Source organism: Vipera ursinii, assembly GCF_947247035.1.
Source record: "Vipera ursinii genome assembly, chromosome: 2".
Classification (NCBI taxonomy): Eukaryota; Metazoa; Chordata; class Lepidosauria; order Squamata; family Viperidae; genus Vipera; species Vipera ursinii.
In genome coordinates this window covers 145,942,785-145,960,363 of record NC_139513.1, presented here as the reverse complement: position 1 = coordinate 145,960,363, position 17,579 = coordinate 145,942,785, and the positions used below count along the sequence as shown (strand labels likewise).

The following is a 17,579-nucleotide window of genomic DNA, read 5'->3' as shown; positions in this document are numbered from 1 at the left end:
ACTTACTAGTACATAGTGCCAGGATTTATGTCTTGCTACAATTTCTAGGTCCTAAATATTGCTGTATACAAATCCTGACTTCCCTGACTCTTTAATTTAGCAGTATCTAGATAGCTGCTGGTTTCCCATTCTCTTAGCCATTCTTCAGTGTGGGTCCTTAAATTTTAAATTTTAAACCAAATTTTAAACCCGCTCGGGGTTTGTGTGAAAGCCCTAATAAGCAGGCATATACATAGAATGAAGGCTACTGCTAAGCTTGTAAGCCGCCCTGAGTCTTCGGAGAAGGGCGGGATATAAATGGAATTAAAATAAATAAAATAAATAAAAATAAATTATTCGTCTGAGTTGCAATTTTCAAGCATTCCAACTATCCTAAACCCTGAAAGGGTTTAATATGCTGGTTTCATAATGTCCAAATGGAAGAAGTGCACACTTTTTTGCAGTGCAGTACTGATGGTCACAAATATGTCTTTTTTAGTTAACATTTGCTCCTAAATATCACCATTAAATCTAGCTGTCATTCTAGTCATAGCCAACAGTGTCCATTAAACCCAGTTATTTAAAGTTGTTTATAATAAAGATGTCAGTCAAAAAACACACATAGCATCTATTTAGACCATGATAAAATATTGAGTTGTGAAGGAATGTCTCCACTCCACTCTTAGACATTTGAAAGAAGTCCCAAGTACATGACGAATGTAATATCTATATAGAATATTTATGTAACAAGCTAGTGTAGGAGCATGGCTGAATCCATAGGATGAAGGATTGGAGGCCTCAAACCCCACAGACAAGCTCTGGGTCTAAATGTCCTAATTCTACATCCTGCTTGGTTGTTATCTTTTTCTCATGTCCTCCCCACTAATCCTAATGTATGAATTAGTGATCATACAGCCTATACTCTGATTGGAAAATAACAGGAAAATATAGTAGATAAAAAAGAGAAATTCCACAGTATCCTATCTTCAGCCTATAATGTTGAAGCTGAGCTGAGTGAATGCATATTGCTGTATTGGAGATTGGCTGGCAACAAAGGTGGAAAATTGTGATAGCAAATTGGTGTTAATTAATATTTTCTGTAATGGAAATTCAGAAAGACCCATCGGTGGGAATGTTACCTGTATTTTAAAATCTTTCAATTCCCTATTCCACATTCTATAACTTAACCTTTGTCCTTTGATATTAAACTAAATCACACTTTGTTTTCACTGAAAGCAACATGAAAAGTCATTAACACACCAGTACTTTCTGTACCTATGTAGCAATATCCGCTCTGGAGGGCTTAAACTTTTTCAGGGTGCAGAACCTGCTAATTCAAAAATAACTAAATCCTGGAACCATTAATTAAAAAGCAAACTTCCCTGTTTCCCCGAAAATGAGACCTACTCCAAAAATGAGACCTATCTTGATTTTTGGGGTTGGGCCTAATATAAATCCTACCCCCAAAATAAGCCCTACTTAAAAACCCCGCCCACTCCATCCCACAATAGGTTTTTTGGCAGGCCAGATTGTGTGCCTCCCCACCCCACCATCTTGTCTGCTGCCGGTGCTGCCACTGCGAGATGGCCTGAACATTAAGACAACCAGGGCCAGAGGCAAGTAGAGGCTGCCTCTTTTCTATCCCTGCCCTGGATTGGGGAATCCAGTGGGCAGGCGGGCATGGGGACTGGCCGGGGCCTCAACCATCAGCTTCTCTTTCACCCTCACCCAAGGTCAGGTTGGCTGTTGCGGGAGGCTCGTCCCGCATATGCGACAGAGCTGGAGGATGCGGCTGGGCCACGCTTCCCGTGACGGCTAACCTGACCTTCGGCAAGCTGGATTGCTTCAGCTGTGAGGAGCCTGGCCTAAGGTTTCCATCGCCCAGGCTTCTTTAAGCTGATGGGAACTGCGGCCCACCGCAGCTGAAGAGTTTAGCTGAGCCACAAAATTGAACACACCTGCAAAGCAGTGGTGTGCTCCAAGCAAAGAAGCTGTGTGAGCTTTGAGGGTGCGAGTGTATTTCCATGGCTCATGTGCAGAATTCACACTGTGCCTTCCCACTGGTGTTCAAGGAGGCTAAATACAAATCACTTTTTTGAAAAAGAGAGATTACAATATTGATGATGAATGTAAATGAAAAGGCAGTTTCCAAAGCCTTCTTCTCTCACCAAGGGAAACCTGAGTCACCTGTGGGGCAGGGCGCCGGCCGGGCTGGGCCTTGTGGTGAAAAAGTAAGACATCCCCCGAAAATAAGCCCTAATGGGTCTTTTGGACCAAAAATAAATATAAGACTTGTTTTCAGGGAAACACAGTTGTAGTGATAAAAACGTGGTTGTATTCAAGTGAATTCCCACCCACCACCTTTAATCTCTTATGGAAACCCTATCAACTTTTTATAGAATACTGTTTGAAAAACCCTGATCTACTCAGCCTTAGCTGACTACTTGTGGGGTTGGTTCTGGTAGACCTTGAAAGGGAGATTACCAAGATATTATATGGTTGTTGGATTGATTGGGAAAATAATCCAAAAGAAGGTAGGGACAAATAATGTCTATATTGTTGCCAAGACAATGAAATGGATGAGTTGATGAAGTCATCAGGAACTGAGCTTGATTCAAATGAGTATTTGGGATTGGGTGATATTATCTGTGATATTATGGGGAGAATTGATAATTTTGAGCATGGTTACCTGCTCATTAAAATACAATGAATATTGTTGTTGTTGTTAGCTGTGAAGTCATGTCTGACCCATCGCGACCCCATGGACAACGTTCCTCCAGGCCTTCCTGTCCTCTACCATCTTCTGGAGTCCATTTAAGCTCACGCCTACTGCTTCAGTGACTCCATCCAGCCACCTCATTCTCTGTCGTCACCTTCTTCTATTGCCCTCAATCTTTCCCAGCATTAGGCTCTTCTCCAGTGAGTCCTTCCTTCTCATTAGGTGGCCAAAGTATTTGAGTTTTAGCTTCAGGATCTGGCCTTCTAAAGAGCAGTCAGGGTTGATCTCCTCTAGGACTGACCGGTTTGATCGCCTTGCAGTCCAAGGGACTCGCAGGAGTCTTCTCCAGCACCATAGTTCAAAGGCCTCAATTCTTTGGCGCTCAGCCTTTCTTATGGTCCAACTTTCACTGCCATACATTGCAAACAATGAATATAGGACCCATCTAATACCTCTATTCTGCCAGGTAGAGACTGTACCTTTAGTCCAAGGGTGTCAAACTGGCGGCCCACAGGCAACACACATAGGCTACACCCACCCTGGTTCTGTAAAGGCAAAAAAACATCATGATGTCACGATACATCACGTGATGCGATCAGGTTTGACATCCGTGCTTTAGTCAATAGTGCAGATTAGGGCTTCTGAGCTAAAAGACTTTTAAACATTAATGAGCAGAACATGCAAACACAGCCATTAGAAGGCAAGGGCAATGTGAGACTGCAATTTGACTATCTAAAGATGGTCTCCCCGCGAAATGATTTTACACCCAAGTTTACTTTTCTTGTTAATACCAAATGGACTTAGTAGTCATGGGGAAGCAAGTGTCTGGCTGTCAGCAGGTTGGCTCAACAGAGTAAACCAGAAATAAGCAAAGCAGAGAGAATGGTCTGATCTTTTTGAAACCTTTTAAAACTCGCCATCCACATTTCTACCTTAAAACGTTTGATGGGGCCTTAAAACGGTTTTCCTGTACCATTTTTTTTTGTTTTTCTATTAAAATGTTTTAACCCTGCCATCAATATTTAAGTGTATGCATTTTAAGCCACTGAGAATCATCACCCTACGATGGGGGCATAAGTTTGATAAATGATAAGTAAATAATAAGGATCATTGCTGTAATGAGTGATGTGCTACTGTGTAAATGAAAATGTCTTCTAATGCAGGACTGAGGCTGGATTGTTTTCTGCTCTAGTTTATTGAAACACCAAAAAAAGGTCTCCTTCTCCCTTTCACAGGAGAGACAGAGAGAGAACAAACTTGTCAATTCCACATTATTTATCCAGTCAAGGGGCTCTCCTGCTTCTTTTTAGGCTTCAGGAACCTTCACTCAGAACAGGCTGAAGAGAGGATCAGTGACTGCCATGTAGTCTATAAACCTACAGCCGAAAAATAAATGGAACTGTTAATTCCCTTTTCCTGTTCTTAGTTTAGAATCCTCAAAGTGCAAGTTTCACAGAACGAAATATAACAGTGCCAAGAGAATTTGTTCTGTAGAATATCTCTGTACTTGTATTTTTTTTTTTTAAAACTTAACACTGAGCAATGAAAATCATATTTGGGCTAATAAAAAGGAAGACAGTATCCCACAAGTCAATCCCATCCAAAGAGGACAAGTGATTTCATAGGCAGGGCATCCTTGTAGTGGGTCATAAGAATGAATGACCACAGTTTAATAAGGAAGGATGAATGACCACAACACAGAGGTAGGTGCCGGAGCACCCGTAACTTCGAAAAGGGGTCATAAGTAGGTTCTGGGAGGAGGATCCGTCATAACTTCAAATGATAACTAAGCAAGGACTACCTACCTGTACACAATTACAGAATACACTTAAATTGTAGGCTAGAATAACTACATCAACTACATGAGACTGTCCCAGAATTAAAGGGCTTCCAATCATTTGCAGTAAAGCTGAGAGAATAACCTTGCTTTCATGCTTTTAAAAGGAAACTAGACTTCTTGCCTCGTAACTGCAAAGCTAGAACTCTCACAAAACCAACATTGCTTATGTACATACTTACAACTAGTTGACAAGATTCATATGAGCGTTTGTACTTTGGTAAACAAAGAGAAGTGCTGATTTAAATGTACTATATTTTGCTATTGCTTAAGGCGAATATTGGATGATATAACACCTCGGCTCCTGATTCCTTAAACCTACATTCACAAACCCGAGCCGCCAACCTCACCGCAAGGACGAAGCGCTTCCTCGCAGGCGCGGTACCTCTTTAAGGGCTCACGGGTGTCATGTGATTTCCTAACCCTCGCCGCTGCCCCAACTCGGACCGCTCCGACTTGCTGAGCCGCTGGAGTCGGATCCGGACGAAAGGTGCCCGGTGCCAGCAGCTGTTCGTTCATTTGCTACGGTAAGACATACTGGACCGTATTCCGCTTCTCCGGAGTAGATATTTACCCCCTTAAGATACCTTGCATGGACAGCTGATGAGACGGGAGTCATGAGGTCTCAGAAACAATGCCACCCCCTCCATTTTTGCAGAGCCTCTAGCTCACCGTAGCATGATGAAAAGTGCACGTGTATGTCTACGTACACACGCACGAGAATATCGTGACGGGAAACCAGATTTGCAAGCTATTCGGCATGACCTATGCCCCCTGGCGGTCCTTCCGCGCAGGTGCGCTTAATGGCCGTTTTTTGACGGTCCGATTTAACAAAACAAAATTGTTGCCGGTTTTGGCTGCTTAGAAGGAGTACTTTTGAATTTCTTGGTTGTGAGAAGAATCGGGCATAATTATAGGGGTTGGGAATAGCTGATCTGACGTGCTTCTTTTCCCCCCCAATCTCCCTTCCTTGAATTCAGACATACAGCCCCTGGCTACAATCCAGGAAAAATGCTGCCTTGTATACATTTTCCCACTTAGGCTGTGTTCATACATGCTGAGTAATGAATTGATTGTACGATACAGTATATTAAGCTAAATTTGGTCAATTTTAACTTTTGCTAGGGTTTGGTGGAGGTTTTTTGGTCATTTGCCATGTTGTGCAAACCCAGACTTTTTCATTAGTTTATGGTCTTATCTAAACTTGGAAAATGGGTTAAATAGATTATGTGAATGTAGGTTTAAGGAATCAAGCGGTTATATCATCCAACATTAGCCTTAAGCAATAGCAAAATATAGTACATTTAAATCAGTATTGCTCTTTGTTTACCAAAGTACAAATGCTCATATAAATCTTTTTCAACTAGTTGTAAGTATGTATATAAACAATGTTGGTTTTGTGAGAGTTCTAGCTTTGCAGTTACGAGGCAAGAAGTCTAGTTTCCTTTTAAAAGCATGAAAGCAAGGTTATTCTCTCAGCTTTCCTGCAAAAGATTGGAAGCCCTTTAATTCTGGGACAGTCTCATGTAGTTGATGTAGTTATTCTAGCCTACAATTTAAGTGTATTCTGTAGTTGTGTACAGGTAGTCCTTGCTTAGTTATCATTTGAAGTTATTTTATTTTTTTTATTTTATTTTAATTCCATTTATATCCCGCCCTTCTCCGAAGACTCAGAGCGGCTTACAAGCTTAGCAGTAGCCTTCATTCTATGTATATGCCTGCTTATTAGGGCTTTCACACCCCCGCCAAGCGGCATTATTACAAAGTCAGCTTAATTGCCCCCAACAATCTGGGTCCTCATTTTACCTACCTCGGAAGGATGGAAGGCTGAGTCAACCTTGAGCCTGGTGGGACGCGAACCTGCACTAATTGCAGGCAGCTGGTGTTACTTAAGGAGGCATCAGCCCACTGCTCCACCAAGGCTCTAAGTTGGATCCTCCTCCCAGAACCTACTTTGAAGTTATGGGTGCTCCGGCACCTACCTCTGTGTTGTGGTCATTCATCCTTCCTTATTAAACTGTGGTCATTCATTCTTATGACCGACTACAAGGATGCTGCAGCATCTGCCCTGCCTACCTTCCTCCCCTTATTGTGCCTTGCTAGGTCCCTGCAGAACCTGCGCCTGTTTTCTCTCCTCACTGAGTCCACTCAGGTCTTGGACCTTTCCCCCAGTTTCTGTCACCCATCACATACTTACCTTTTGAAGATCTCCGCACCTCACGTTGGGGAAGGAAGGCAGGCCATTCCGTCCCTCAACGTCACTGGACCATGTTTGAAAAGTAAGTGCACGAAAAGTGATGGTGGGTGGGGAGGAAGATATGGGGCCCAGCAGAGGGGGAAACAGGCCAAAGGCCTACAGGGACCTGGTGGAGGTGGGGAAAGTCCTGTGGGGATCTGGAGGAGTGGGATAGTAGGGCTGTGGTGACCCCGAGGGATGGAAGCGTCTCTAGGAGTGGGGCAGGCCTGAGGCAGGCAGGCCTGCTCCTGCACTAGGCCTCCCAGGGCCTCCCCCTCTCCTGAGACACTCTGCTTAATGACCACAAGGGAGAGTAGGGAGTGGGGCTCATCTAGTGAGGTGAACTTTCTTAACAACCATCACAACAGGTGGCCATAATGAGCAGGGTCCATTAGTCCTAGGTCAAGGAATACCTGTATCTTTTGAGAATAAATGTTTATGGTATCTTCTAAAGCAGGGGTCTGCAACCTGTGAGCCGCAGCCCAGTGTGGGCCATCGGGCTGCAGGAATGGTTGGTGAGTGTACGCACTGCCACCAGTGTCACGCGGGTACTAGCGGCCCGTTTGCAGATGTGCCGGAGGGGCTAGTGCCGCCACCATGCGTGCACCTGCTTGTGCATGTGCGCACGCACACATTTCCCTGCTCCTCCCTTTCCCTCCGGGCCGCCAACCCGGAACGGTTGGGGAGCTCTATTCTAAAGCATAAGCTCACAGATAAACCGGTCACAATTCCTCTTTTTCTCATTTTTAACTGGCGGACAGTCTAATAGGGATAAGAGAAAGATATTTAGTCAGAGGGCTATTAGGCTAAGAAAAGCATTTCACGGATATGCAGTCAATGAATTGCCTACTGTATATAAGACTTCTTGTTGCAGCACAAGAAGCATTTAGTCCCAAAGATGCTTTTTCAAAAGGCAGGTGGACTTTCTAGGGTTTTTTTCCTTGAAAACCAAAATAAACCAAGAAAGCACCTTTGGGACAACTATGACCTGGATGATTGAAAATTTCCATAGATAAGAAGCATTTAGTTACTCCTGCATGTGTGACAGGATAAGCAGCAGTCTGAATCTGGTCTCTTCTCAGTACATATCTCTTAATTTGAGCATCTCGGTCCAACTAAAGGCAAATCTGAAATTGCTACTTCGGTGCAGAAAGTTATTGTCCTTTTAATTACATATACTTGCTAATTTCACTTTGCCACTACATTACCAGTTTGGAACAACTTACACTGACTTTGGATACATTTGTCTCAATTGTAATTTTTACCCAAATAGAAACGATATGGGTTTTTTTGGCCTTTCTTACCTATTTGGTCTTTTACCCTACCTTTGTCGATAATTCACTCTCTAAACATAACCATAGCACTGAAAATGGGCCTTCATGCTTCTGATAAAAATAGATTTACCATCACAAGAAATATATTACTTGTTAAAAAAAAACCTGCACAACACACATAAACGACACCCCCCCCTCCCCCAAGTCTGGAGGTGAAGATTTTTCTAGTCTTTGTGCAACTGTTTAATTGGGAGGGAAAACCTAGTCTTTCTTCCTAGTGAATTAAAACAAGATGCACGGCTCAGTATGTTCAAGTTATCTCTTTCCTGTCTGCTCGCTGATAAACTTAAGCTTACCAGTACCATGGCCTTGACTCTTAACTAGATGTCTCTAAAAAATGTGTGAAGAGCAATAATAAATCACATATTATACTGAAACAGTTTCAGATGAAGGGAAGGAAGTTAAGATTGCCCATTTTAGACTAGATGGAAGAACTAATTCTTTGCTGTTCACTGGACGCTTACTTGGTCATGGGACTCCGCATCAGTGGGTGCCTTGGCACCTTTATCCAAGGTAATGTGTCTTCTGGCTTGATTGATGAATTCTTGGGCTGCCACCAACCAATATCTTGCCCACAAGTCAGTGGTACCCTGTATTCTTGATTGGGGTCTACAAAAGAGATTAAGCCTTCTGATTGCTTGGAAAAGGCCTAAACACTGTAGGCAAGGCAAGGTAGGATCTCTAAACAAAACTGCCTTTGACCAAGCATGGGTTTATTTATTTAAAGCAGCCTTCTCCCTCCTCCTATTTCTTATTTAACTACTTTATTCCCTGGAAACCCAGGGCTGTTCTTTCCTGTATTCTGCCAGACTTGCTAGACCTAGTATGGCATCATTAATACTTTCCTAGTATTAATGGTGATCGTTTCATTTTTTTCAAATAGTTGGCTAAGAATTAGTATTCAACCTGGTATCTATGGGTAGCTTTAAAAGATGAGAGCGGCTGGTTGGCCTTTTCTGGTTTGGAAGCTAAGAATAGTCAGGTTAGTATTTGGATAAGAAACTACCAGAAAATAGGAGTAGTATGGAGGGAAATGGTGGTAAACAATTTTCATTTCTCTGCTATGAATACGTCATGAAGTCACCAGGAATTGAGCTCAGCTCAAAGAAGACTTATTTCTAGGCTATTGCAGCTGATTGTTAAATTAATTATTTAATGATCAATTAATTGGAAATGAATGTCAATGTGAAGGTTTTTGCCTCTTTCCCACATTGCACAAATAGCTGGCAGTGAATACAGAAGGACTGAGCTACAAGAAGGACTTTTGGGACTTGCTCTCCTCATCCACTACAGGAAACCCAGGGACCATCTGGTTTTCTTCTGGTTCAGTCTACATTGTCTCCTATCATGCTCTTGAACTATGTTGTCTCTGTCCACACTGTTGCTCTTAACCCAAAAGACTTGAAGTATATTGTAAATTGTGAGTAGGGTCACCCCTCTGCAATGTATTCCCTGGGGGAACAGGGAACCAGCAGCCTTACAGATATTATGGGGTTCTTTCAACCATGGCCAATAAGCTGCACGATTACAAATGATACCAGTTGTGATTAAACTTCTGACGAATCATAGGTTCCTCTGTTCCTGCTGTGAGTATTTCTGCATTTACTGAAACTTTGATTTAAACCTGACTCTTGGTGCTTCTTCACCTACATTTCTTGAGCCTCTTCTGTTTGATAGCCTCTTGATATTTCTGATGGCTACCCTGGTGTTCAGTGTCGTCATTGTATCCAAATTGTCCTATGGGTGGGAGCTTTGGGTAGAAAAGTTCCAATTTTGGAGGGATTGTTCCCACTGGAGATGGACAGAAAAAAATGTCACTCCATAAGAAAGCTATTCCCAGACAAGATTCAGAGCAAATTATACAAATATATATATTTTTTACTATTCATACCCGTGTTTTCCCCAAAATAAGACTGACCCTGAAAATAAGCCCTAGCTTTATTTTTGGGGATGAGTCTAATATAAGTCCTACCCCAAAAATAAGTATGGGGAGGATCGGCATGGCCAGCACAAGAGGCAGTGAGCGCGTGGGGAACGATGGTGTCTGACAGCACCCGCCGGCCCCTTGGCGCAGTGCAGGTAAATCCGAGGGCAGAGGCAGAGGTGGGGGGAAGGCAGGTGATGCTGACATGCTGCACGGCTACCTGGCTCACGGGAGGCTCACAGAAGGCTTGCACAGTAGCATCGGCAGCAGGCGGAGGCACAGGGGGAAGCGGGTGATCCCGCCCTGGGACGCAGTGGGTGGCACATCAGGATCGCCTGCCTCCCACCATGCCTCTGCCTCCGCCTGCTGTCAGTGCCGCTGTGCAAGCCTCCCGTGAGCCAGGCAGCCACGCAGCACATCTGGATTGCTTGCCTTTCCCCCCCCCCAATTTCTCTGTCTGGTTCCAGTGCATACTTTTTGCCCAGAGGGAGACTGGAAGCTTCGTCTGCTTGCAAATTGCTCCATTTCAAAACGCCCCATTTGCAGGTAGATGAAGTTTCCAGTCTCTGTCATTTCTCCATCTGGGCGGAAAGTACATCTGCCCTGGGAAGCCCTGTAAGCCATTGTGGCCACGGGCAAGCAGATAGTGGGCGAGCGCAGGCGGGCAGCTGCAAAATAAGACATCTCCTGAAAATAAGATCTAATGGGTCTTTTGGTCCCCCCAAAAATATATTAGGCCGTGTTATTTTCAGGGTAACATGGTAATACTTCAACAATGTTGAAGTTGCAGTATATAATACAGGTAGTCCTCGAGTTATGAATGCAATGGAATCTGCCCATTCCATTCATAACTCAGTAAATTCAAGGGAGTGAATCTTGTACCTCGAATGAGATCACTCCCTGCTCATTAAGACCCACACGGCTCGGTAAGTGCACATGAAGTATCTCAGGGTTGAGAAGGCCATGGGGGTGTGTGCTAGTGACGGAACAGGCCCCCAAGGTCTCCCCGACCCACTAAGATACCTCATGCTTCCCCCTCCTTTCTTGCCGCACCTGACTCACTCACCTTGAAAAGATCCATCTCCTCTCTGCCATGGTGCCTGCTTTTGAGGGACAGGAGAGTCAATGGAAGCTCCTAGGTGCCGCAATATTGCACACATTCAGGCACCAATCCTCTTTTGCAGCAAATGGATGCCTGAAATCTCGCACTGTTTGCAGTGTCTGCCTCCTACTCCCCCCACCTCTGGAGCCACATGGCCGCTGCCCCCAGAATGAAGGCCAGGGGAGGCTTGTGTGTGCCTCCGGAGGTTGGTTCCAGGCCTCAGAGGCCTCTTCTCGGTCACTGCCGCCCGGAACGGAGGAGAGGAGTTGGGGGCAGGAGCAGGAAACAGGCACTGCAAACACCTTTTGCATAGAGAATAAAAGTTTCTGAATTCTGTGATTTGGCACAACTTCAAACACTTACATGAGATCACAGACTCCAGAAACTTTCATTATCGGCATAAAAAGCATTTTCAAGCCATCTCTCCTCTCCCTCAAAGGGAAAGAAACCGTGGCAGAGAGGATTTTTGCAAGGTGAATCTGGCACGGTAGGAAGGGAGGGCAAAGTAGTTGTGGGGAGCGGGGGGGAATAGGGTGAATGTTGCAGAGCCTCTGCGTTGGTTGTTCGTATGGGCGAACGATTGCCATGGTGCTGCATGATTCGTGATTTGTGGACTAGCTCATAAGCACTAGGGGGTGCTTGTCACATAACTTTAAATGGGCATTAAGTGAACCCTCATAACTCAGGGATTACCTGTACCCAGGGCTTTTTTTCTCATAGAACTCTCAGAATAGTGTTCTGGCACCTTTTTTTTGCAAAAAAAAAAGCCGCCTCTGAAAGCATATTGCAGGGCTAGGCAGTCTTGGCCCTTTTTTATGACTCGTGGACTTCAACTCCCAGAAATCCTGAGTCAGCTATGCTGAGGGGAAAGGGAGAGGTTTCCAAGCTGAGCCATGCTGGCTCATGAATTCTGGGAGTTGAAGTCCTTGAGTCATAAAAGAGCCTACACTAGAGGAGGACATTAAAATTATTTACAGGGTTACTTCTTTAGGAACTAAACTTTTAGAGTCTAAAACAGCTAACTAAAAAAAGCCAGCAGGAAAGAACCTCACATTTTTCATCTGCTTCTGTCTTTTGGAAGGTAAAATTAGATAACAAAATAATCTATTTCCTATGTTAACATCTCTACAATGAAATCAATAAAGGTAACAGGAAAGAAATGAGAAACATTTTTCTCAATGTAATATGTTTAATTTAGCTGATGCTAGGAAAAAAATAATATCTTTTGTACATACTCTTGAAAACTATTTTGAATCTAACCATCTATTACAAGTAAACCACTTTAAATTAAACAATTCTTAAGAATGAAATATTCTTAATTTGGACTTTACTTTTACTGTTTGGACTGTTGTGTGTTTTGAAAAATAGATTATTTAGAATCTAGTTATGTTGCACTTCAGTCTTTAAATAATTAACCTAGTATATACATAACAATATATGATGTTTTCCATGGTGAGCTTAACATCAATAACAACATTTATTTTAAAAGGCTAAAATAATTTCTAGTGGTATTATCTGTACATTAAAATTTTGTTTAGTTACAATCTTTCACTTTTCACATTCTGGAAAAGCAGTGGTCATGTATCCTAGCAAAAGATGTTACATATGTGCATAAGCGTAGTCAGTACCATATGCCTTTTTAAAAATATCAGACATACAAAGAAAAAAAAATAAGTCCAAAATATCTGTATTACATCCAGAAATGCCAACTTTGCAACCAATATTTCTCACCCATAACTATGGCACCCTAAGGATACCTGCATACATGCAAATACTTCTCTGGGATCAGTAACGCAGCAGGGATTGCTTTTTCCTTCCAGTAACAGATTGCTGGGAAAAATACCAAACATGGCCTTAAGAATTCCAACGTTTGTTACAAATTTTTCTGGATGTGGTTAGAAAGAGGCCTAGAAATGCCAGCACAAATACATCACACTTGCTGAATGTGCACACACAACTAATTACAATCTTCAATTATATGTGATATATCCAGGGCTTTTTTCCCCATAGAACGCTCAGAACGGCGTTCCGGCACCTTTTTTTGCACACACACACAAAAAAAGCTGAAGGAAACTGTTCCAGAGAGCCAAATTCTCCTCAGGCAGCCAGGTTGCAGAGCAGCAGAATGCATTGCAGTGACAGGCCTTCAGATGGCTCAAATCGAAGGAAATGCGATCTGTACAGGCTAATTTAAAAGTGGGAGGGTAAGAAGGGCTGAGTGTGAACAGGTTGCTTAGCAACTTGCTTAAACAGTCTCTGTAACTTCCAGCTCCTTGTGCCTTGCCTTTTTTAAGCTGGGAAGTTGAAAAAAGGCTAAAAAGAAGGCAATAGAGTGCTATCAAGGAAAATGCCAGCAGACGTTTAGGGAACCTTTATTTTTCATACACTGTTCAAATTTTGTTTTAAAGCCATGGTGATACACAATCAAATGTAGTCCTTTTTTTAATCCCAAAGCATCTGTTCGTTAAATACAGTATAACAAAGTTTTGGATGATGGAATTATTTTTTATCTAAGGATAATTAATGATAACAGCTCTTAAATCTGTTATTTTGTTTTATTTTTCCACAAAAATTTGTATAATTTGCATTTGCATTCATTTACAAATAGAATATGTTGTTAAAATGTATTGGTGTTGAAATAATTAGTGCACACATATACCAAAAACCATTTTATTGCATTTGGCAATTGTACTAAAAAAACAATTTCATTGTCAACCAATATAATTCATTTAATTTGAAATCAAGTGAAAAATTGATTTAAATTATTTTATCAAAACAAATTAATGGCAATTCTTTTATAAGAAGTTGCCTCAAACAAAATGAGTTTGACATGCCTGCTCTAGATAGTTGAATGCTCCAAAATAAATTGTAGACCAGGCCTGTACATGCAGCCTACCAAGGACCCTTGGACAGAGCACAGACTTTTTTTTTTTAAAAAGTAATAAAATCACCACCACTGCCCTGAAAGTCATGTTGCCTAGTGCCTCCATGGCTTACCATGACCACGAACTCCAACACTGTAGATGCTCCTCTAGTCACCAAATCATTGATTAGCCCACCAGCATTCCTTTGCAGACCACAAGATTTTTAATTTATCAGTGTGGGCCTTTCCCTTCTACAAGTTGCACAGACCTCTTCTAGATTTTCCTCTTGCCTTTCCCAGTTAACTCTTTGGTCTGTCACTGAGCAAGAATTGACTTTGTAGGGAAGCATATTATCATTTGATGTATATTTAACATATGTTCTACCTTTATTTACCCATTATATAATATTTGTATGCAATCCACATAGCGAGGTTTGGGGCAACTTACAATATTTTTAAAATCATAAGATTAAAACATAAAAGCAGGGCTTTTTTCTCATAGAACGCTCAGAATGGCGTTCTGGCACCCTTTTTTGCACACACACAAAAAGAAGCTTTTGCACAAGCTATACTACTCCCTCTATTGGCTTTCAAAAGCCTATTGGCTTTCGAAAGCCAATAGGAATTGCTGCTGAGCGTGCCAAAAGACCTGGCTGGCAAACGTTGCACCGGCAAATTGTCTGCAGCGAACGCGAGTTGGCAGGAACTTTGCATCCCTCCCTGCTGCCCAACTACACCATCTCAACTAGGTAAGAGAGGACAAGGAGTGGGAGGTGGGTTCTGTGGAGTCCATGTGTACTCCTTCCTTGTGCTCACCTGTGTCAGCCAGGCTGGTGGCCTACCTGGTGCTGGACCTGTGCCACTGTCACCTCGCCCTGCATGCCTAAGTGGCCACCCTGCATCGCCTGGTCTGCCCCGCCTCCGCCGCCTGCCCCGCGCAGCCCCGCCATATAGAGCGGGCCTCGCTGCTCCCACAGCACCAGCCGCGCCGGCCCCAGGGGGCAGCCCGCCACCAACACCCCTCACACCCGTGACCGCAGCAGTGCCCCCCCGCCCCCCTGCACCCACCAAGATGAGAGTTCTGGCACCTTTTTTTTTTTAGAAAAAAAGCACTGCCTGTACCATTTCTTAAAGTAAGAATATTAATAAGAGACTGGAAAATCTGTTTATACCACTACTCAGATTACTGTTAACTTTTTAAAGGCATTTTTAAATGTTAATTTATAAAATAAAGACCACAGTATCATTATGGCAGTAACAACTTTTGGAATGCATATAACAGAAATAGAGCTGTACTAGTTAATATTCATATTTTAGTCTGAAGCCTAATCTAGATATTTACTCTTCAGATGTTTCTGGATGCAATATTCCAGATTGCAGTGGCGGAAAATACACCTGAAAAATTTCCTGTGTGCAACTGCAATTTTGAGGCAAACTCATGAGTTGAGGGGAAATACTGGTTAAAATCCTTTTCCCTTTCCCCTAGACTTCCAGTTGCAGGATTTTAAAAACTATAATTATTTAGTCATGCTGTTCCACATGTACATAAAATAGTAATATTCAAATTGGGGGTTAATTAACATGATCCACTATAGATTAGCCACTTTTATTGCTGGTCCATGTAGTATCAATTTCATTGAATAAAGCCACTTGTCTGACAGACTTATAATCTAAAATTTCACATTTTTTTCTGAGATGTATATAGAATAGAATATCCTTATTGTCATTGTGTAACTCACAACTAAAGTGCTGTCCACAGTCCACACTAAACACAGATAAAAATCACAAATAAGAACACACATTATATACACACATCTTTCACATTCTATTCACCATTTCACTGCCCCTAATATTGCACTTCAATGTTGCACTATAGCAGGGGTGTCAAACTCAGTTTCATTGAGGGCCACATCAGCATTGCGGTTGCCCTCAAGGGGCCGGGTGGGTATGGCCTGGATGGGCGTGGCCTACTAGGTGGGCATAGCTAGAGTGCATATGGCCTGGGTGGGCGTGGCCAGCTCTACATCGTTAGCATCAAGGGTGCCTATGGGGGCCTGGACAGGAGTGGGACAGATCTGAGGGTCTCTGGCAGAAGGAGGGTCTCTGGGCCAGGGCCAAGGCAGTGGGGGCCGTTCCCTCACTGTTTCCAGGATGGCTTCGCGGGCCACATGAAACCACTTCGCGGACCGGATCCGGCCCCTGGGCCTTGTGTTTGACATGTCTGCACTATAGTATACTGTTATATATAATATGGTTACAGCTCTGGGAAAAATATTTTTCACCCTATCTGTCTTTTTGTTTTCCTGTACCGTTTGCCAGATGCTAATAATTCAAAAAAAAGAATGTCTGGGATGAGTCTTTAAGAATATTTTGAGCTTTCCTAAGACAACGGGAACTGTACAGTTCGTCTGGGGGGGGAGGAGAGGGCAGCCAATAATCCTCTGGGCAATGGTAATGATCCTCCTTTTTACACCAGTACAAATGTGGAAGGTAGCTATAGTTACTAGCAATAGCAACATATTCACAATTAAAAACTGAAATCTGTGTTGAAGAATGAAACTCATCCACTTTCTCGTTCACTAAAAATATCAGTGCACAGATGTATGTATAAGTGTGTGTGTGTACATGTAGTATTAAATAGTAGAACTGTGGTTCTGGGAATTAATGATACATTGTCTGATCTGAATGTAATAATTTTGTAAACGATGGTTATATTGCTTTAAATTTTGAAGGGTGCACAGGTATGCATGCAGAATAACAGCTCTTAATAAATCCTAAGACAAACTTTCTAACTTTATTTAGATAATGTCCTTACCTGGCACGTCATATTTTGGTAATGATAGTTTTTTATCACGAAAGGGATCCTGAGGACCTAGAAAAGTTAATCCAAAGAAAGCCATTACCTGAGCTTTGTTTTAGTACTTAGATTCAACTGTATCCAACTGCAATGTTCTATTTCCTGGCATCTGAAGCATGTTTGCTTTGTTACCATGGTGATATACTGCTGAACTTAGTACATTACCTAAGCAAGCAGTTCGTGATGCCTTAAGGCAATATAATCTGATATAATTTAAGAAATTATGTATTTTGGAACTCCATTCCCCATTGTTGTGTCATCAACTTGCACTTATTTGCATACAGCATCAAAGGATGAACAAAAATACTCCCAGCTGATTTAAGGTTGATCATATTTGTTTTGCTTGCCAGTTGGCAACACCTAACCAGCCTTGGCTGATCTCAGAAAAGTTAAGCAAGGTTGGGCCTGGTCAGTCACTGGAAGAAAGGTTACCAAGAAATTCTGAGTCTGCGGGCAAGACTAAGCATCTTGGAAAAAGACAGTAGCAACTAGTTTCATAATGTTTCACGTTCTGTCTTGAGGGAATCTTTATTTGACTGTATTAAATATCCAATAACCTGAAAGCTGAATCCAGTCAGCTTGTGCAGGAGTCTCTGGAGCAAGTCAATGCTAGGTAAAGGTAAAGGTTCCCCCGCACATGCGTGCTAGTCGTTTCTGACTCTAGGGGCCGGTGCTCATCTCCGTTTCACAGCCGAAGTGGCAGCGCTTGTCCGAAGATGTCTCCGTGG

At 42.6% G+C, this 17,579-nt stretch overlaps 1 protein-coding gene across 1 annotated transcript; it reads right to left on the bottom strand.

Moving 5' to 3' along the window:
* Positions 1-3,880: 3,880 nt before the first annotated feature.
* Positions 3,881-16,894, bottom strand: SPMIP11 (sperm microtubule inner protein 11; the record flags this gene model as incomplete). The annotated part of the gene is made up of 4 exons (XM_083352441.1): positions 3,881-4,074; positions 8,570-8,714; positions 9,756-9,896; positions 16,810-16,894. 4 exons carry the CDS (start codon positions 16,892-16,894, stop codon positions 4,026-4,028), a joined length of 420 nt encoding a protein of 139 aa, XP_083208567.1. The 3' UTR covers positions 3,881-4,025.
* Positions 16,895-17,579: the final 685 nt, after the last annotated feature.